This window comes from Aegilops tauschii, chromosome 2 (assembly GCF_002575655.3).
Source record: "Aegilops tauschii subsp. strangulata cultivar AL8/78 chromosome 2, Aet v6.0, whole genome shotgun sequence".
In the NCBI taxonomy this organism is placed as follows: domain Eukaryota; kingdom Viridiplantae; phylum Streptophyta; class Magnoliopsida; order Poales; family Poaceae; genus Aegilops; species Aegilops tauschii.
Window position 1 is genome coordinate 387576857 of NC_053036.3, and position 21178 is coordinate 387598034.

At 43.0% G+C, this 21178-nt stretch overlaps 1 protein-coding gene across 1 annotated transcript; it reads left to right on the top strand.

Moving 5' to 3' along the window:
• The first annotated feature begins 1337 nt into the window (after positions 1-1337).
• LOC109751428 (probable serine/threonine-protein kinase At1g01540) lies at positions 1338-4993 on the top strand. Its single transcript, XM_020310320.4, has 7 exons — positions 1338-2600; positions 2900-3004; positions 3092-3214; positions 3294-3464; positions 3545-3674; positions 3762-3971; positions 4567-4993. Exons 1-7 carry the CDS (start codon positions 1966-1968, stop codon positions 4717-4719), a joined length of 1527 nt encoding a protein of 508 aa, XP_020165909.1. The 5' UTR covers positions 1338-1965; the 3' UTR covers positions 4720-4993.
• Positions 4994-21178: the final 16185 nt, after the last annotated feature.

Below are 21178 nucleotides of genomic sequence, written 5' to 3' on the forward strand. Positions count from 1 at the left end.
AAGAATATGGTATGGTTTGAAATCTTGTTGAATGGCGAAAGATTAAATACATGTGAGAACGAGAATCAAGAGTGTATATGCACAAATATAGGAAAACATATAAGAGGAAATTATGAAGGCTACATAGATACGTTTACTCTAAATTAACACAAATGCTCGGCGGCCTACAAAAACTCATGAAGGGCACTCCAACCAATTTTAGAGGTGGCCGATATTATGAGTTTGCTAGATTTACAATTGTGCATCAAGCCATCGTTCAATCCAGAAGAAGGTGTTTCAGCCATCAAACCATTGGCCAAAGTGGAAAGAACGAATTACACAATCGTGTGTGAGAAATTCATATACGTGTATTCAAACATCCCTTTTTATCACATGGATGAGAAACATCAATAAGAGGAAAAACACATGAATGGAAAATACACAGAAATTTGATAGACATGTTTTCACAAAATAGAAGAGCACAAAAACCGCACACATGTAGAATAGACATTTTGATGAAATGTAAAGAAGTATATTCCAATCTATGTGAATGAGCATAAAAAAGAGATCACTCGAACATTGTGTATCATCTTCTTCCTCCTAGACTCTTGCTTTTTTTTCCTCCTTTGGCCACCCAACTTTCCTCTCAACCTTACCTCGCCTTCGGCTGCAGTGCCACGTCAAACCGCGTCATCCCTGCATCTGACGGAGTAGCTATCTAATTCGAGAGGCGGTCGAAGGAAAAAGACCCCCACCCGCATAGGTCAAATTTCTTCCCCGCCTCCAGCAAAGGTAACTATCTAATCCGAGCAACGGCCGGAGCTAAAAACCTCCCCATGCCCGCACCAGTCAAGTTTTTCTCAGCTCTGTTAGTGACGCCGCGACAAGCCGCGTCGTCGCACCCGCACAGGTCAATGAGCGGATGTCGATTTTTCGTGGTACCAAGGCACACAGACAGGAAAGTCGCATGAAAAATAAGAAAAATGTGCTACGAAGGTGATAAGCCATTCGAAACCAATCAACAATAAAAAAATATAGAAAAAAAACCCAGATCCGAGACAGTGCAACCAATTGGACGTTCTCCCTCATAGTCCAATACTGCGTGACAGCTCGCATCAGCTCTCTCCAGCTCCTCCCCTTTTTCAGGCCCCCAAAATATCATCCTCCTACCCTCCATCCATGCCCCTACTTCTCTTTCTCTTCTGACCTGATCTACTTATTTTATTAGGCCTTGACCCTTGACTTGTCTAATCTAATCCTCCATGCATGCAATTGCAATGGCCAAAGCAAAGAAAAGCAGCCACACACACACACACCCTGTCACCACTCACCACTCCCTCACAGCTCCCACTAGGCACTGGCACTGGCACTGGCGCTCCTCCTCCCCTCCTGCAACCCATCAGTCCTCACTCATCTCTCTCTCTCCACACCGTCTGTGGGAGTAGGGAGTACCGCTCCTAATAATTGATCCTTCGCTCTCCATTCCCTCGTTGATTTGTTGTTACTCTAAAGATCACCACCAACCACCCTCCCCTCCCCCAAACCCTCCTCCCAACCACAATCCAATCTTTTATCAAGAACAAATTAACCACCCCTCACCCTTTACCCCAAAACAATCGTCTAATCTTTGGTCTCTGCCTCCACATTGCTCCCAAATCCAACGTCTCGGGCCCTGCCGCCCCTCAAATCCACCCTTTTTCGTCACTCCATCCTGTCCTAAATTCACCTCCTCACCCAAAAGCCCCAGCGCTTCCCACTGCATCATCCTCTGCGAAATCCAATCTTGGCCGCCTGGATTGCCCATTCATTTATTCTCTGAGGGAATCCAGCCTTTCCGCTCCAATTCTCTGCAGGAATCCAAGCTTTAGCGGGCTGTTCTGTTCGAAACCCGATCTCTCTTTAGCACCGAATTCTGCAAGAAAGCCAGAGTTGTTGCGGAGATCCGCCATTCCTGGTTGAGCCGACGAGCTTCGCCGCCGCGGTCCGATGTCGGACTCGGACCAGAGCACCGTCGTCTTCGGGCTCCACCTGTGGGAGCTCGTTGGCATCGGCGTCGGCGCCGCCTTCGTGCTCCTCCTCGTCCTCCTCTCCCTCCTGTGCCTTCTCGCCAACCGCCGTCGCCGCCGACGCCGCGCCCCCGCCGCCCCCGTCCTCCACCTCGCCACCGTCGCGCCCAGTGCCCATCCCAAGAACCCCACCAAGCCACCCAAGGACATCCAAGAGGTGCCCTCTCGCGGCGCGCAGGCCCCTGCGGGGGGCACCGCGCCCAAGGTGCCGCTCGCTCAGATTCTCCAGGCGTCCCCGCAGGAGTCAATCCAGATCGAGACCGGCAAGGAGCACCGCATCACGTTCCCGGAGCAGCCGCCGCCCCACCATCAGCGTAGCGGGGGCCCGTCGTCGCGCGGGGCCAGTGGCGAGAGCCGCGGAGGTGGTCCGGAGCCGGGTGTGCCCGAGGTCTCACACCTGGGGTGGGGCCACTGGTACACTCTCAAGGAGCTCGAGGCAGCGACGGCAATGTTCGCCGACGAGAAGGTGATTGGCGAGGGCGGCTACGGCATCGTGTACCACGGCATTCTCGAGGACGGCACACAGGTCGCCGTCAAGAATTTGCTGAATAACAGGTAACAGCGCTTCCCGTGAACTCAAGTATAGCCAAATTTAGAGCCTTGTTTCTTATTGGCGTCTAATTGATTTGAGTTTAAGCAAGATGTATAATTTGATGGGTGCACCGGGTCACTGAATCTGACTTGAGATATTGACAATTCAGATGGTGACATTGTGCAAGAACTTGATAAAAAAAATGGCAAGTCGTTGTTAGCATGCTTAGCGTGGTAGCTGCCATTTGAGAGGCTGAAATGTGTGATTTGTGTAACGTGTGGTTTTTGTGTTGCTGAATTTAGTAATGTACTCGGTTTGTTAGGGGCCAGGCTGAGAGGGAATTCAAGGTTGAGGTCGAAGCAATCGGGCGGGTGCGACACAAGAACCTCGTGCGGCTGCTTGGATACTGTGCTGAGGGCAACCAAAGGTACCTCTTGAGCGATAAGTTGAACTCCTGTATTCGATAAATGAGGCACTTGTAACATAAAATGTGTTGTATATGAACTCTTTTCAGGATGCTTGTGTATGAGTTCGTCAATAATGGAACTTTAGAGCAATGGGTTCATGGTGATGTTGGTCCTGTGAGCCCTCTTACATGGGACATAAGAATGAAGATTATTCTTGGATCAGCAAAAGGGTAAGTGCATGTGAGTTACTGATGATCTAACAAAATATTTACCACTACTTAATACTTACACAGTTACCTAGTTGTGCAGTTTAATGTATTTGCATGAGGGACTTGAGCCAAAAGTGGTTCACCGTGATGTCAAGTCAAGCAATATCCTACTTGACAAGCATTGGAACGCTAAGCTTTCTGATTTTGGGCTAGCAAAGCTTTTGGGCTCAGAGAGGAGTTACGTCACGACCAGGGTTATGGGGACATTTGGGTTAGTACGATACTTATAAAAATCATCGTCACACAAGATAAACATGAACATAGTTGCTTATGTATCTCTTGTTATTGCAGGTACGTTGCTCCAGAATATGCAGGCACTGGCATGTTGAATGAAACTAGTGATGTCTACAGTTTTGGGATTCTTATTATGGAAATAATATCTGGTAGGGTACCAGTAGATTACAACAGGCCACCTGGAGAGGTTAGTAATGGCCGTGCCTCCTTATAACCAGTGCTAAATTAAGCACTCGTGAAATGCATTTATAAATTCTGCAGATTAATCTTTCAGGTTAATCTCGTTGAATGGCTGAAGACAATGGTGAGCAGCCGGAATTCAGAGGGGGTTTTGGATCCCAAGATGACCGAGAAGCCGACTTCAAGGGCACTGAAAAAGGCTTTGCTAGTGGCTCTGCGATGTGTAGACCCTGAAGCTCGCAAGAGGCCAAAGATTGGTCATGTGATTCACATGCTTGAAGTTGATGATTTCCCCTACAGAGATGTAAGTCAATATGGCATGGCAAATTTTTTATCTTTATTTTCAAGTAGATGCCATTTAATAACAATTATCTCAAGAATAATTTTGCAATATATTTGTTACCCCTATTTATTTTTCGTGTTGCTGGGAAAGGACATCAAGATGAACACGTCAAGTATCATAGTACTTTGTTTTACTTTAGATTGTTACACCATACATTTTCTCTTTTGCCTGTTGCTGAAAGGGCTCCCTTTTGGTCATTGTAAGTTACATGGCGGGTTGATACTTTTTCTCTTTGTTACACGAAATATGGATTTCAGCATCTTATTTCCAGTTTGAATCTGTTCAGGTTTAAGATGTGTGTAAATGAAGCCAGCCATTTGCCTTTTAATATCTAAATAACAACCTTTCCCCTCGTAAATATGGATTTCAGCATCTTCTTTCCAGTTTGAATCTGTTCAGGTTTAAGATGTGTGTAAATGAAGCCAGCCATTTGCCTTTTAATATCTGAATAACAACCTTTCCCCTCATAATTAGTTCAAAATTTACTTAAGAAGAGTTTTTACGGAGAAAATGTGTTTATTTATAGTGATATACCTTTTGTTACTCTTATTGCCAGGACCGCCGAGCTGGCAGAGCTCCAGGTCAAGCGAAATTGGGGGAAACACCTTCGGGTGAACCTGGCGATAGCAGCGGGAACGACACACCAAGGGACACACCAAAAGGTCAATCAAAAGCAGACAATTCAAGGTGGAGAAATCAAGAGACCTAGCTATGATGGAAACGGTCATTCTTCCGGACCCTTGTGCATGATCAAGAAAGAAGCTGGATGGCGCAGGCCTACTACAAACAAGCTCGTTTGCGGCTCCATGGGTTGAGTCAGGTGTGGAACCATGGAAAGCGTCTATGGAGAGATCGTGATAGCATCTGTACATTACTGGATTAATTATGGTAGGCATAGGGATTTTTTGGTTGGTTTCGCCGGATCGTGTTTATGTAAAAGATATATCTCCGTATGATAAAGGCGCTATACTTTCAGGGGTAAAGCTGAGCGTCGCTTATGACCGACCTCCTGGTTGGTGGCACCTTGCTGCTCAGCTTATGATTCCTTGTCCCTTTTCTTCCTTGATGAGATTCATTTTCTATACTTTACTACTAGCTTTCACATAGAAATTTGATGGTTCAGTTCTTCAGGCTGGATGCTCAGATTGACAGCCAGGGATTGCATGGCATGGTACTATACTAGTATCATATAATTGCTGCTTCAACCTGGAGGAGGAAAGGAGAGGTTGGTGGCATGGCATGGCCTAACCTACCTGGCATTGTTTAGGAAAGTATTCACAACTGACGATATTATCATTATTCAGCCATGCTTGACAGTGAAGCCAGCTTAGCCTGCCTACTGGCAACCAATTGCACACTCACTCGGATTTTCAAAGGAGCACTGTCGGTCTCAGTGACCAAACGGAACCGTGTAGCGCCTGCACAGAAAAAGGTAGGGTTCAGGTGGCAATCATGGACGGAATCTGAGGTGAATTAGGTGATCCAGGCTAGATACAAAACAAGGTTGATGATTAGCAAGAAAGAAACTGTATGATTTATTTAGACGATGGCGTTCCGGAGATGTATTTCCTGGGGGGGGGGGGGGGGGGGGGGGGGGGGTGCATGGGGCCGGCGAGAGCTCAGCTTCTCCTAAAATCTCACAGGCGGCTTCGCTGTCCTCGTGCCGTGCCCCTACTACTGCTGTCCGTGACGCTTTGCCCGGACAACCGCCGCCGACAGTTCGCCATCCACCTCGGCTGCCGCTGCCACGCCCAAATGTTGGTGTGGGTGCGGGTGCTGCCATTTCTTTTTTGATAATTGACATTTGGTAACAACTGTTCTAACCCTTTGTGGGCGTACCCAGTTCAAGGTTTCTGAATCATAATATTTTGAACGAATTTTACAGATACGTATTGAAGATGTACAAGTTTTCACCTTTTTATTATTTTTTCAAAACTTGAAAATATCATTTTTCGAGTTTTTTGATATAACGGGCTCAGGCCCGTCTCCCAAAACTTCACTCTTTATGGGGATGATGGGGCACCCACTCTCAATGGGCCCATCAAAAGGCCCAAATTTTCCAACAACACCACATATATAAATATTTGTCCCGGAACATGAAGATTAATACAGTCACTACAGAGACTCATATAATACCGATGCTTGTTGTCGCAAAGCTTAAAGTTTGGTCACTCAGATGTCTCGCTATCGTTTTACCTGCCTTAGTAAGACACAAAGGATCAAACATGTGGTTTCATCACGGGGGAATTGTAGTAAAATAATCCCTTTCAGTTATCCCCACAAAAGTTACTGCTGATTTTCCCTCACTTTTGTTTGTGTATTTCAATATATTTTAACTTGTAGTTTCTATAAGTTATGCAAAATTGGAAGGTACACACAAAGATGACAAAAGAAGTCATTGCATATAGGAGTCTAAAGCGTGTGAAACATGGGTCATCCAAGCGGGCGCCTCTTCTCACAGGCTACTCTTTTAACCTAACAACTTACACCCCGCGAACCATTAGAGCACGGGGCGCTAGGAGAGGGCTCCGAGATTAATATCCTGGTTAGTCGGCATTTGGGCCAACTAATTTTGGCATCAGGCATGTCATCGATGCAAAAGGATATGTTGCCCTCTTACCTTTTTTAGCACACAAGCTAATGCAATAACTGATTTCACATTCGACTTTGCAGGTAACTAGTGCATGAGTGCTCAATGTTGAAAATAGAGAGTGCTATGATGTTTTTTATTTTATGATATGTGTTTTTCTCTATTAGCATGTATTGAAGCATCTAGTGTTGAACATGATCTTGACAGTCACATATTCTTTTATTGGCATCTCCCCGTTGCACTCTTCACTATCCATGGACTACGTGCTCAGTAAACTCCATTTTCTCACAACAATAATGGTGATACCGCCTCAACACCCACCACTCACATATGAATTTAAGATCTCCATGCACCAAATAGACCGAACTCGTCGCCAGAGTCATCGAATCTCCAGAAGACCCATTCATCTCGCTCCGCGTCAACATGGTTGGTCGTGTTGAATCTATCTCGCTACATCTATGATTTACTGAAAATAACTCTTAATATGGGCTCATCAAATAAAAGGGAAAGGAAATCAAGATGGGTTGTTTTATTTGTATTGCAAGATGAGGTGTGAAAGGATCGAGAAGAAGTGTCTAGAGGGGGGTGAATAGACTCTTAGCAAGAAAAGTTACAGTTTTTAAATTCTTTAAGTTGAAGTGGAGTTTTAGCACAAGTTCAAACATTCACAATACATATCAAGTAAGCATGACAAGAGTATATGAGCAGCGAAAAGTAAATCATGCAAGTTGCAAGAATGTAAAGGGATGGGATTGAATTGTGCAAACGCAATTGGAGACACGGAGATTTTTTATCCGTGGTTCCGATAGGTGGTGCTATCGTACATCCACGTTGATGGAGACTTCAACCCACGAAGGGTAACGGTTGCGCGAGTCCACGGAGGGCTCCACCCACGAAGGGTCCACGAAGAAGCAACCTTGTCTATCCCACCATGGCCATCGCCCACGAAGGACTTGCCTCACTAGGGTAGATCTTCACGAAGTAGGCGATCTCCTTGCCCGTACAAACTCCTTGGTTCAACTCCACAATCTTGACGAAGGCTCCCAAGTGACACCTAACCAATCTAGGAGACACCACTCTCCAAGAGGTAATAGATGGTGTGTTGATGATGAAATCCTTGCTCTTGTGCTTCAAATGATAGTCTCCCCAACACTCAACTCTCTCTCATAGGATTGGATTTGGTAGAAAGATGATTTGAGTGGAAAGCAACTTGGGAAAGGCTAGAGATCAAGATTTATGTGGTTGGAATGGAATATCTTGACCTCAACACAAGTGTAGGTGGTTCTCTCTCAGAAAATATATGTTGAAAGTGTTGGCATGTTCTGATGGCTCTCTCTACGAATGAAGAGTGGGTGGAGGGGTATATATAGCCTCCACACAAAATCTAACCGTTACACACAAATCACCAAACTCGGTGGGACCAAATGTAGCGACCAGACCTCAAACAGTCTGATCTCTGTGCATCAGTGTCATCCCTGGATCGGTAATGCTGACACGCACAATACTTGAGGATTTATAACAGAGTAGCAATCACACACTTATTACATCGAATGTCTCAAAAGAGAACTTATTAAAATAAATATGGCTTAAGGCCATCTAATACGATAACAGCGGAAGGCTTGGAAGATAAAGTGAGTCCATCAACTCCAACGGCATCACTGAGTGAAAGACAACGACCTATGGCTCCTTACTTGTCGTCTGAAAAGTCTGCAACATGATACGTTGCAGCCCGAAACGGGTCAGCACATGGAATATGCTGGCAAGGCAACACAAAAGAGTAATGAACAGAATAATGCTATCACTACATGCATATAAGGCTGCTGGAGGCTGTATGGTTAAATGTTTTGCGGAAAGCCAAATTTTTCCCTACAACAAAGGAATAAATTTTATTTAACTATGATGGTGGTTGTTAAACATTGAGAAGGTTCACCCAACTCAATCCCGATTAAGCATCATCGTTAAACCCAATCAAATTATATTAAGAGTGATGAGATCCACATGATAATCCAAGAACTAGATACTCAAGATGCCCATAACCAGGGACACGACTAACCATGAATAGTTTGTACACTTTTCCCCACAAGACTCGATCTCCTCTGTTGGATTTCTCGCACTACATAATGTTTGAGAAACGGATGACCGAGACACAGTCTTTCTGAAGAGGTCCCCTTAAACGATAGATAGGCCGGTACACCTACAATCCCCTACATCTGCTAGCCCATCATGGAAAGGTTTCCCACAACTTACTCAACTATGCCAGAGCCCATAATGGCATGTGGCTGCACACGGAAGTTTCTAGCATGAATAATCTTATGATCCCTTTGAGCCTGGGTGGCAGTCCATAGGAGAATCACATGGTACCCCGGGATTTCCAAGAAATTACAGGCAACACTGAGTTCCCCAGGTGCCTCAGTCCACCCAGATGTGTATTAAAGTTGCCACCTTAAGTTAACCATTAATTAACAATACTCACATCTGTCATGAATACACTCAAACCCAAACCACGTCTACGAGCATAGCATAGCAATTTAAGCAATGTAGAAGTAACTCCCATAGGTTTGATAATAAACAGGTGAATAGGTACTACCTCATCTACTTCCCAAACCCACAATTTAATCAGATCCTAACCATGCAATTGTTTGAGGATTGATCTAATGCAATAAAACCGGGTAGTAAAGAGGTATGATCAAAGTGTTACTTGCCTTGCTGATGATCCGTGAACCCTAGAGACTCGTAGTAGCACGCTTCGCACTCCGGGTACTCTATCGCAAACAAACAAGCATATAATAAGCAATTAAGCAAAGATGCATGGGTAAAACTCAAATAAGAAGATCTAACCAGAAAGTTCAACTTAAGAACTCTAGTTTGCAAAAAGAATCAAATCAAACAGAGCAACGAAACTCAAACTGCGAACGAAACTCAAATAGATCTAGGGTTTAAAAAACGATCGGTTTTTCAAGAAAACCGGCTGCGGCTACCTCGACGAGATCCGGCAAGGGCGGCGGCAACTCCGGCAACGGCGGCGCACTCCGGCGGGCGTCGGGCGGGGCGACGGCGACAGGTTCTGACGGCGGCGGCGGCGGCGCGAGCGACGGCGGCGGGGCTAGGGTTTGGCTGGGCTGGGGGTTCCCGGGCGGGCCTTATAAGAGGCCGGTCGGACGAGTCCGGGTCGGGTACAGCCCGGCTAAGTCGGTTCACTTTTTTTAAAAGCAATTTCGTGCAGAAAAACAAAGAAAAGAAATATTAAACGGACTCCAAAAATCCTAAAATAAATGTTCCCCGTCCTCTAAAAATCTACCGGACAAGGTGAACATTTATACGGGACTCTAATGCAATTTTGAAAAACGCATATTTTTTCTAATTCAAATAAAATAGCGATAAAACTCCGAATAAAATTCTTATTTGATTTTAATATTAAATCTCCAATATCTCTTTATTTTGAGGAAGTCATTTTATCCTCTCTCTTTTATTTTTATAAAAGAAATATTCAAAGAGAAAATAATTAAAATCAAACGATCCTCTTTTCAAAATTCGAGAAAACTCAAATATGAAAATAAAGAAATTCCGAACTCTCTGCGTGGGTCCTTGAGTTGCGTAAAATTTCTAGGATCAAGCCAAAATGCAATAAAATATGGTATGCAATGATGACCTAATGTATAACATTCCAAATTGAAAATGTGGGATGTTATACCGAATTAGAAAACTCGGTCGGACCGATTTGGTTCATAATGTGGCCGTTAGGCATTTTGGTGGGACCGATATGTCAACTCGGTGGGACCGATGTGCTAGGGTTAGGGTAAAGCCTTATCTCAGTTGGACCGATTACACAAACTCGGTTGGACCGATTTGGGTAATAAGCACAACAGAGAGTTGGCCAAGCAAACTGGTGGTACCGATTCCATATTTCGGTGAGACCGAAATTAATGCAATAGATAACAGAGAGTTTGCAAGCCCATCTCGGTGAGACCAAGATCCCATTGGTGAGACCGAATTGATTAGGGTTTCTAGCAGTGGCTATGTCAAGTGAACTCGGTGGCGCCGGATAGAAAGTTTCGGTGGGGCCGAGTTTGACTTTTGGTTTTGGGACATATGTGGATGTGAGAAACTGGTTGAGGGCTTTGGAGCATATCACTAAGCACTTTGAGCAAGTAAGCCATTAAGCAACACCTCATCCCCTCTTAATAGTATTGGCCTTCCTATGGACTCAATGTGATCTTGGATCACTAAAATGAAAAGTGTAGAGTCTTGAGCTTTGAGCTTGAGCCAATCCTTTGTCCTTATCATCTTGAAGGGGTTGCACATCTTCTTGTCCATGCCACTCCACTGTTGAACTTATCTGAAGCATACTAGATGAAAGCATTAGTCCAACAAGAGATATGTTGACATTAATTACCAAAATCACCCAGGGAGCACTTGTGCTTTCAATCTCCCCCTTTTTGGTAATTGATGACAACATACATCAAAGCTTTAGATAAAGATATAGAGAATAACAGGCAAAGCTTTGGAAAGACATGTAACATGCATAGGCTCCCCCTACATGTATGCAATCATGTAAATATGGAATATAAGAGCATGTGAGTGCATAAGCATGACAGAGTAAGCAATGTGTTACATGTATCTTGGTTGTATGCATCAGAGCAAATGGTGTGAATATGGGAAATGTACCTCCATGCTCATGAGTCCTTCTTGCAAACAGTATGTACATCAGCAAGATATCCTCATGCACATGAGTGTGATGCATATACTTACCTTGTGGTCTTGAGTTGGCTTAGAAAGGGTTGAACCTGAGTAAACAAGGTTAGATAACACAGATACATCTACTAGCCAGAGCAAACAAAAGGAACCACAAGAGTACCAAGATTGGGATGACATGTAGAGTGTGAGCACTAGATACTCTATTAGATATAGACATGTCCCCAAAGGTAAAGATATGCAATGAATTCGAAGATCTTCTTCCCTTAGATGTCTTGCTCCCCCTGAATCTTATATGGTATACTGGGAGAAGATAAGGAACAGAAAATCAGAGCAAAGAAAATACACAAACAACATGAACATGTCTTTCCCCTCTAAAGACATGTGACTTCTCTCCTCTTGAACACCAGGCATCTGGGGTATCTTCTTTCCCCCTGTTTGAAGCATTCTCTCCCCTTTTTGAAGGATTAAGCTTTGATGTGAACTATCTCTCCCCCTTTGACATCAATTTCCAAGAAGGAATCCTCTGGAGTGTGAGTCAAAATAGGTTTGGTCCTTGAGTCACAGAGCAAAGCAGCGTATAAAATGTGATGCTGGTAGAGGACAAGAATTATTGAGTGGAGCTGGAGCAAAAAGGAATGTAGGATCAAGTGGTAAGTTGTTTTGTCTGCAGTGAAATCGGTGGCACCAGGTTGTGTGCTTCGGTTGCGCCGAAAGGATTCGGTTGGACCGAAAGCAACAGATCGGTGTGACCGAGTTCATCACAGAGAAAGCACTTGTCACCTCAGCTCACTAGGCAAATAAGATCTCACAAAGATTTGCAGGGAACTAAATGAAGAATTTGCAAGGAATTGGATGCAGGGAATGCAGAACAAAGCAGAGGAAAGAAAATCTAGATGAAGTTTTTTTTGATAAAGGAAGGGGAATAAATATGCAAAGTCTCAAAGGAACACTAGAGAACTTCATCTAGAATTGGGCGGTGACAAAGTCACCTATGTTAGAGTATATTGACTAAGGAGTCAAGTGAGAACACTTGATCATAAGTCATACTCATCATTTAAGCTCAAAATGGGGTTACCATTTTTCGTTTAAGCATTTGATGTATTCACATATTGTTGAGTTGCTTTGATCCATGACTTGGAGTAAAGCTTCTCTAAGATGGAATGACATACCTTGGGTGGTGGTGTTGATCTTGATCATGTAGTTGAACTTGTGTGGGATGCTCAAGGTTGATGTAGCTCATCAAGGGTTGGGAGCACCACTTGTAATTTGAGTTCATCTACCTACATGGGTTAGTCTTGAAAGGAATAACACTTGTGTATCCAAAATGACAATCATGAAACTTGATACCAAATGAAATTTGACATATAGAATTTGTCAAAGGATATGTTGAAGGGTTTCGTGCTTCCTTGTCATCAACCACCGTATTGTAGCGACTTGGTGATGTAGAGATTGCTCAAGATGTGAGTGAGTTGCAATCTCATGGATTTAGATTCATCCAAGTACCTACAAGGGCTAGATACCATGCAAGGGTGCAAATATATCCAAGACATATGAATAGCATCATGAAGGAAATAGCACGGATTAGTCATAGGCTCATGCCTTGCATGTATCCAAATGGAGTTCCTACTCCAAGTTTGAAGCATCAATGATGTTCAATTCTCCTCTCAACCGGCAAAAGATTTTCTCATCAAGCGGTTTGGTGAATATATCCGCCAATTGCTTATAGGTACGAACATGCTTAAGATCAATATCCCCTTTAGCAACATGATCTCGAATGAAATGATGACGAACTTCAATATGCTTAGTCCGGGAATGTTGCATGGGATTATGAGCAATCTTAATGGCACTTTCATTGTCACAAAGCAAAGGAACATGTTTCACATATATCCCATAATCTTTAAGAGTTTGGGTCATCCAAAGTAACTGAGCACAACATGAACCAGCGGCAATGTATTCCGCTTCGGCGGTGGATAAGGATACCGAGTTTTGTTTCTTGGAAGACCAAGACACAAGAGATCTACCAATAAATTGACAAGTACCCGAAGAGTACTTTCTTTCAACCTTGTCTCCAGCATAGTCCGAGTCGGAATAGCCAACAAGATCAAAAGAGGACCTCTTAGGATACCAAATACCAAAATTTGGTGTATGTATTAAGTATCTCACTATCCTTTTCACAGCCTTAAGATGACATTCTTTGGGGGCCGCTTGATATCGTGCACACATGCACACGCTTAGCATAATATCGGGACGAGAGGCACATAGATATAACAATGATCCAATCATAGAGCGATAAACCTTTTGATCAACTGGTTTACCATCCTTAGTCAAGTCAAGATGTCCACTAGTAGGCATGGGAGTTTTCATACCTTTGCTTTCTTGCATGTTGAACTTCTTAAATAAGTCCTTGGTGTACTTTGTTTGAGAAACAAAGGTGCCTTCCTTAGTTTTCTTGATTTGCAAACCAATAAAGAACTTGAGTTCACTCATCATAGACATCTCAAACTTCTTTGACATTAGCTTTCCAAACTTTTCACTAAAGTGAGGGTTAGTTGAACCAAATATGATATCATCAACATAAATTTGGCATACAAATAATTCACCATTAACCCTTTTAGTGAAAAGAGTAGAATCTATCTTTCCAATCTCAAAGCCTTTTTCAATAAGGAACTTGGTCAAGCATTTATACCACGCTCTAGGAGCTTGCTTAAGACCATAAAGGGATTTGTGAAGTTTGTAAACATGATCGGGTTTCTTGGGATTTACAAAGCTGGGAGGTTGTTTAACATAAACTTCCTCCTCAATTTCACCATTTAAAAAGCACTTTTACTGTCCATTTGGTATAAAGTGATATCATGGTGATTAGCATATGCAAGTAAGATGCAGATGGACTCAAGTCTAGCAACGGGGGCATATGTCTCACCATACCTGCGACTTGAGTGTAGCCTTGGGCAACTAGACGAGCTTTGTTGCGGACGACTTGACCATCTTCATCTTGCTTGTTGCGAAACACCCATTTGGTACCGATGATGTTGTGGTTGTTGTCAGGCTTCTCGACCAATGTCCATACTTGATTTATCTCAAATTTGTGTAGCTCTTCATGCATGGCATTTATCCAATCCGGATCTTCCAATGCTTCTTCAACCTTCATAGGTTCAATGCTAGAGATGAATGAATAATGTTCACAGAAGTTGGCCAAACAAGATTTAGAGCGAGTGATTCTCCCGGTTTGAATATCATTGTATATTTTCTCGACGGGATGGTCTCTGGCGACTCTTGCTCTAACTCGTGAGAGCTTTTGCTTGGGTCGGGGTGGAACATCTTCTTCATCATCATCATCTCCTTCTTCTTGGCCTTCTTCATTGTTGGCGTTGTCGTTCTCTTGTCGCGGTGGAGAAGGAGGTTGTTGATGTTCATCTTGGTGTACTTCCTCGTTTTCTTCGTCTTGGTGTGTCCCACTTGTGGATGCTTCTGTATCAATTCTTGGTTCACCTTGTCGTGAGGCAGAAGCTTCCACTTGGACGGACAAGGTACTCTCCTTTACCTCCGTTGGATGAATCTTGCCAATAGATAAGTCTTGGATTGCTTCCGAAGGATCTTTATCTCCTACATCAATTGGCAATTGCTCTACTTGCGAGCCATTAGATTAATCAAACTTCACATCTACCGTCTCTTCAACCTTTTGGGTGAAACTGTTGTAGACACGGTAAGTGTGAGAGTTTGAGCCATAACCAAGTAGGAAACCCTCATGAGATTTAGGGGCAAATTTAGAGCGACGATGCTCATCAAGAATGTAACACTTCAAGCCAAATACTCGAAAGTATCCAACTTGGGGTTTGTTACTGGTGAGGAGCTCGTATGCCGTCTTGCCGAGTAGCTTGTGAAGATACAAGCGATTTGCTGCATGACAAGCCGTCTCAACCGCTTCCGCCCAAAAGTGTTTTGGAGTCCTGTACTCATCAAGCATCGTTCTTGCCATCTAAATAAGAGTCCGGTTCTTCCTCTCAACAACTCCATTTTGTTGAGGCATGTACGTAGCCGAGAACTCGTGTGAAATCCCTTCTTCGTCAAGAAAGGTATCCACATTTGCGTTCTTGAACTCCATTCCATTGTCGCTCCGAACCTTTTTGATCTTCACTTAAAATTGGTTTTGGGCCTTCCTAGCAAAAAATTTGAAGATCTTTTGGACCTGCGATTTATCATCAAGAAAGAACACCCACGTAAATCTTGAAAAATCATCAACTATGACTAGACCAAATGAGTTACTACTGAGACTCTTGTTGGCATTGGCACCAAAGAGATCCATATGGAGTAGCTCGAGTGGTCTTCTAGTGGTCATAATGTTCTTCACGGGGTGGCTTCCTCCAACTTGTTTTCCTGCTTGACAAGCACTACAAAGTCTATCCTTGTCAAATATAACATCTTTTACTCCAAGGATATGATCACCCTTAATAAGCTTATCAAGATTTCGCATGCCCACATGACCTAACCTTCTATGCCACAACCAGCCTTTTGAGGATTTAGCAATTAAGCAAGTTCTAGGTTGAGCCTTTTTAGTGAAATCAACAATGTAAAGATCACCTCTACGGATACCGGTAAAGGCCATTTTATGATTATCTCTACAAAACACTTGGCAATCTACTTCAGTAAATAGGACGTTGAAACCAAAGTCAGCAAGTCTAGATACGGAAAGTAAATTGTACCCAAGCGATTAACCGAGCATAACATTTTGTATGGAGCTGTCATGTGAGATGGCCACCTTACCAAGGCCAACCACCTTACCCTTTTAGTTATCACCGAAAGTGACGTACTTTCGAGGGCCGTCATTTTCAGCAAGCTCACGAAACATATCTTTGTCTCCGGTCATATGATCAGTACATCCACTATCAAGGACCCATTGCTTTCCTCCAGCCATGTAGCCGCGAAGATTTGCCATAAGCCCAAAGTGTGTCATAGCATCATCAAGATCATAGTCACTATCATCATCCTCATCATAGTATCCATGTTCTATATTGTCTTGTGATTGATCAACTCCTAGAGAGGGTAATTCATTAGAAGTATGACCGTAACAATGTTCATCTCTATGAATTCTAATGACTTCGGAAATGATATTGCTAATAATTCCAACATCTCCTATGGCACGCATGAGATCACGAAGCTCAAATAGACAATCATCAAACTTAGGATCACTAGTACTCATCTTACTCAAGGCAATAGACTTATGAAGAATTTCGTCTAGATTTTTCAAGGAATAATTTGGGAATCGTTCCTCAAGAAATCTCCATATAGTGTAGGCACAGTCAAGAGTAGGTAAGCTAGCAATAAAATTTTCGGGCAATCCTCTAATGATAAGATTGATAGTTCTAAGATTGCGAATCATGTCAAGATCCTCATCGGGAGAGGGATGCAAGGGATCACTAGGGGAAATGCAAGGACTAGTAATGTACTTGTTCAAGTGATATTCATTGAAAATCTCAAGCATCTCATTTTTCCACTCATGAAAGAACTCTCCATCAAGTATAGGCACTCTATGTCTAAGACTCCCCAACGTAGACTCATCCATCTTCCTCCAAAGGTGTTTAAACCAAAGCAATGGAGACCAATGCTCTGATACCAATTGAAAGGATCGAGAAGAAGTGTCTAGAGGGTGGTGAATAGACTCTTAGCAAGAAAAGTTACAGTTTTTAAATTCTTTAAGTTGAAGTGGAGTTTAGCACAAGTTCAAACATTCACAATACATATCAAGCAAGCATGACAAGAGTATATGAGCAGCGGAAAGTAAATCATGCAAGTTACAAGAATGTAAAGGGATGGGATTGAATTGTGCAAACGCAATTGGAGACAGGGAGATTTTTTATCCGTGGTTCCGATAGGTGGTGCTATCGTACATCCACATTGATGGAGACTTCAACCCATGAAGGGTAACGGTTGCGCGAGTCCACGGAGGGCTCCACCCACGAAGGGTCCACGAAGAAGCAACCTTGTCTATCCCACCATGGCCATCGCCCACGAAGGACTTGCCTCACTAGGGTAGATCTTCACGAAGTAGGCGATCTCCTTGCCCGTACAAACTCCTTGGTTCAACTCCACAATCTTGACGGAGGCTCCCAAGTGACACCTAACCAATCTAGGAGACACCACTCTCCAAGAGGTAATAGATGGTGTGTTGATGATGAACTCCTTGCTCTTGTGCTTCAAATGATAGTCTCCCCAACACTCAACTCTCTCTCATAGGATTGGATTTGGTAGAAAGATGATTTGAGTGGAAAGCAACTTGGGAAAGGCTAGAGATCAAGATTTATGTGGTTGGAATGGAATATCTTGACCTCAACACAAGTGTAGGTGGTTCTCTCTCAGAAAATATATGTTGGAAGTGTTGGCATGTTCTGATGGCTCTCTCTACGAATGAAGAGTGGGTCGAGGGGTATATATAGCCTCCACACAAAATCTAACCGTGACACACAAATCACCAAACTCGGTGGGACCGAATTAGAAAACTCGGCCGGACCAATTTGGTTCATAATGTGACCGTTAGGCATTTCGGTGGGACCGATATGTCAACTCGGTGGGACCGATGTGCTAGGGTTAGGGTAAAGCCTTATCTCGGTTGGACCGATTACACAAACTCGGTTGGACCGATTTGGGTAATAAGCACAACAGAGAGTTGGCCAAGCAAACTCGGTGGTACCGATTCCATATTTCGGTGAGACCGAAATTAATGCAATAGATAACAGAGAGTTTGCAAGCCCATCTCGGTGAGACCGAGATCCCATTGGTGAGACCGAATTGACTTGGGTTTCTAGCAGTGGCTATGTCAAGTGAACTCGGTGGCGCCGGATAGAAAGTTTTGGTGGGGCCGAGTTTGACTTTTGGTTTTGGGACATATGTGGATGTGAGAAAGTGGTTGAGGGCTTTGGAGCATATCACTAAGCACTTTGAGCAAGCAAGCCATTAAGCAACACCTCATCCCCTCTTAATAGTATTGGCTTTCCTATGGACTCAATGTGATCTTGGATCACTAAAATGAAAAGTGTAGAGTCTTGAGCTTTGAGCTTGAGCCAATCCTTTGTCCTTATCATCTTGAAGGAGTTCCACATCCTCTTGTCCATGCCACTCCACTGTTGAACTTATCTGAAGCATACTAGATGAAAGCATTAGTCCAACAAGAGATATGTTGACATTAATTACCAAAATCACCCAGGGAGCACTTGTGCTTTCAAGGTGGCGTAGCATTGTACTAGCTACTGGAACTGTATTCCATCATGTTCTTTTATTGATTTCGTAGGGAACTTTTCTAGGTTTTTTAATCCAGTGCATACACAGACAGTTACATACATTGATTATTTGAAGACACACGTGCACGCCATAAAAACTTGAAATAAATATAGAGACATATATGTTCATGACAAATCTTGGGCTTGAATATGTTCCTGCAACCTAGTTTCTTTTAGGAATTCACATTCTAGCTCAATTTGCATTATAGTTTTTTCAGACGGCCAACACACTTTATTTACTCAAGATGTTCATGGGAATACAAATATTAGAAGGAGGACCAAAAAGGCATAGATGGTGTATCCCTCCTAAACTAGTTGAGATCCTTGCTAAGTGATGGGCCTCAACATTATTCTCACATCGTTTGTGGAATATTTCACATGCCTAAAACCAAAATTTTGGAGAGTTAATTTCTTTTGCAATCATGCAATAGCCTCCTAGTTGTTTGGCGGACTTGAGCTTGGTGGTGACTCTCAGACGATTAGTTTTTGTTAAGGGGAAACATGCTTTGCTTTATTGACGAAATACCCTTCTAGTTGTGTTTGACAGACTAGAGTTATTGCTGAATCTTCATTGGTGAAGATAGGTCAAAGTTGGCCAAAAATTTATTGATGGACATATGAGTTGACATAGGGCTTTGGTGCTCACCTTCATGAAGTTTCCGCCGGGCAAACCAAATCACATAGGGATAGTTTTTTAGCCGAATAAGCTAGGGTTAGTTTTTTTAGGCTATATATAATCGCCAGGGTTAATTTTTTTACATCAAAGTTCTCTTTATTGCAAGGTGATCACCATATTACCTTTTACAAGAGTATCAACAATCCCTACGGGTGGATCTTCCATCCACTCCGCACACACCTTACTTCTAGCTAGTTTGGCTAAATCATGGGCAGCACAATTAGTCTCTACAGGAGCATGCTCAAAAATAATATGCAGGAAATCACACACATGGTGATATATATCATAAAAAGCTGCCGCCGAACTGAAAGAGCGACCTCTATTCTTCATTATCTCTATCACCTTGATGTTGTCAGAGTCCACCTCTATGCAGTTACACCCGACTGTAGTTGCCAAATTGAGAGCTTTGTCTTGGAGTGGGAGTTTTTTTAGCATCAACGATTTTATTCCTCATATAATAGACATATCGTTTACAGCTTGAGGAAGAATAAAGTCAGGGATAATAGTCTCCCAGAATTCAAACGAGCTGGACATAAATGAGTGTTTGCCTAAACTATCAGCAACTGAATTAGCTTCTCTATAACAAAAACAGTAGCCAACACTTGCAAAGTCCAAAGCAAGATGAGTACATTTAGCTAACACTGCCACATTCGGATCCATATAATCAATTGCATGGGTAACCGACTCAACTGCAGACATACAGTCAGATTCAATGACCAGCTTGTTGCATCCTATTTTTCCTACCAGATAAAGACCATTCCATATAGCATTTATATCTGCCGACTCAACACTGCAAACATGAGGTAAAACCCAAGTCCCAACAGCTATGAAGTTCCCCTTGTAGTCTCTCACCACCGCCCCACTAGCTCCAGAAAGAGTTTCAAGGTGAAAAGATGCATCAACATTTATCTTAACATTGCCATCAATCGGTGTCTTCTAGATATGGTTTTCTTTCCTGGTAGGTTGATTCGGTGTTGCGACTCTAAACAAAATCATTGCCAGAACCTGTATTGAGATGGCCGAGCAACTAGGCTCCTGGACGGTCTCTTCGTTTCCAGTTTCATGCCTCTGTCACCATATATAACACATAGCCACCAAGATTAGCTCTGCCTTTGGAAGTTCATCAATCATCTCACGATTTTTTCAACAAAAAATCTAGAGTAACTGAACCAGACCTGTCTTGAACCAGTGCACGTTGGACAACATCATGTAAGCCAAGTTTGGTCCATCACTAGTGCAAAGACGTCCTATACAAACGGTTTTACCCCCTTTCCGTGTTTCGAGACACCATGTGATCATCGGGTGTGATAGACTCTACGTTCATATACAATGGGTGTAAGACAGTTTTGCACATGCATAATACTGGGGTTAAACTTGACGAGCCTAGCATGTACAAACATGGTCTCGGAACACTTGAGACCGAAAGGTCGAACATGAGTCATATAGTAGATATGATCAACATAGAGATGTTCACCATTGATGACTATCCCATCTCACGTGATGATCGGACATGGGTTAGTTGATTTGGATCATCTATCACTTAGATAACTTGAGGGATGTTTATTTAAGTGGGAGTTCATTAATAATTTGATTAATTGAACTTCATTTATCATGAACTTAGTCTTAATAGTTTTGCATATCTATGTTGTAGATCAATAGCCCGCAATATAGCTCTCTTATTTATTGATATGTTCCTAGAGAAAAATAAGTTGAAAGATGATAGTAGCAATGATGCAGACTGGGTCCGTGATATGAGGATTATCCTCATTGCTGCATAGAAGAATTATGTCCTTGATGCACCGCTAGGTGACACACCTGTTGCAGGAGCAGATGCAGACATTATGAATGTTTGCAAGCTTGATATGATGACTACTTAATAGTTTAGTGCGCCATGCTTTATGGCTTAGAACCGGGACTTCAAAAACGTTTTGAACGC

Excerpts from the sequence above, each read along its gene's own strand:
- LOC109751428 (XM_020310320.4), top strand. The coding sequence starts at position 1,966 with ATGTCGGACTCGGACCAGAGCACCGTCGTCTTCGGGCTCCACCTGTGG. Across the intron at positions 2,601-2,899 it reads AAGAATTTGCTGAATAACAG|GGGCCAGGCTGAGAGGGAAT; the intron begins GTAACAGCGCTT and ends TCGGTTTGTTAG. Across the intron at positions 3,972-4,566 it reads ATGATTTCCCCTACAGAGAT|GACCGCCGAGCTGGCAGAGC; the intron begins GTAAGTCAATAT and ends TCTTATTGCCAG.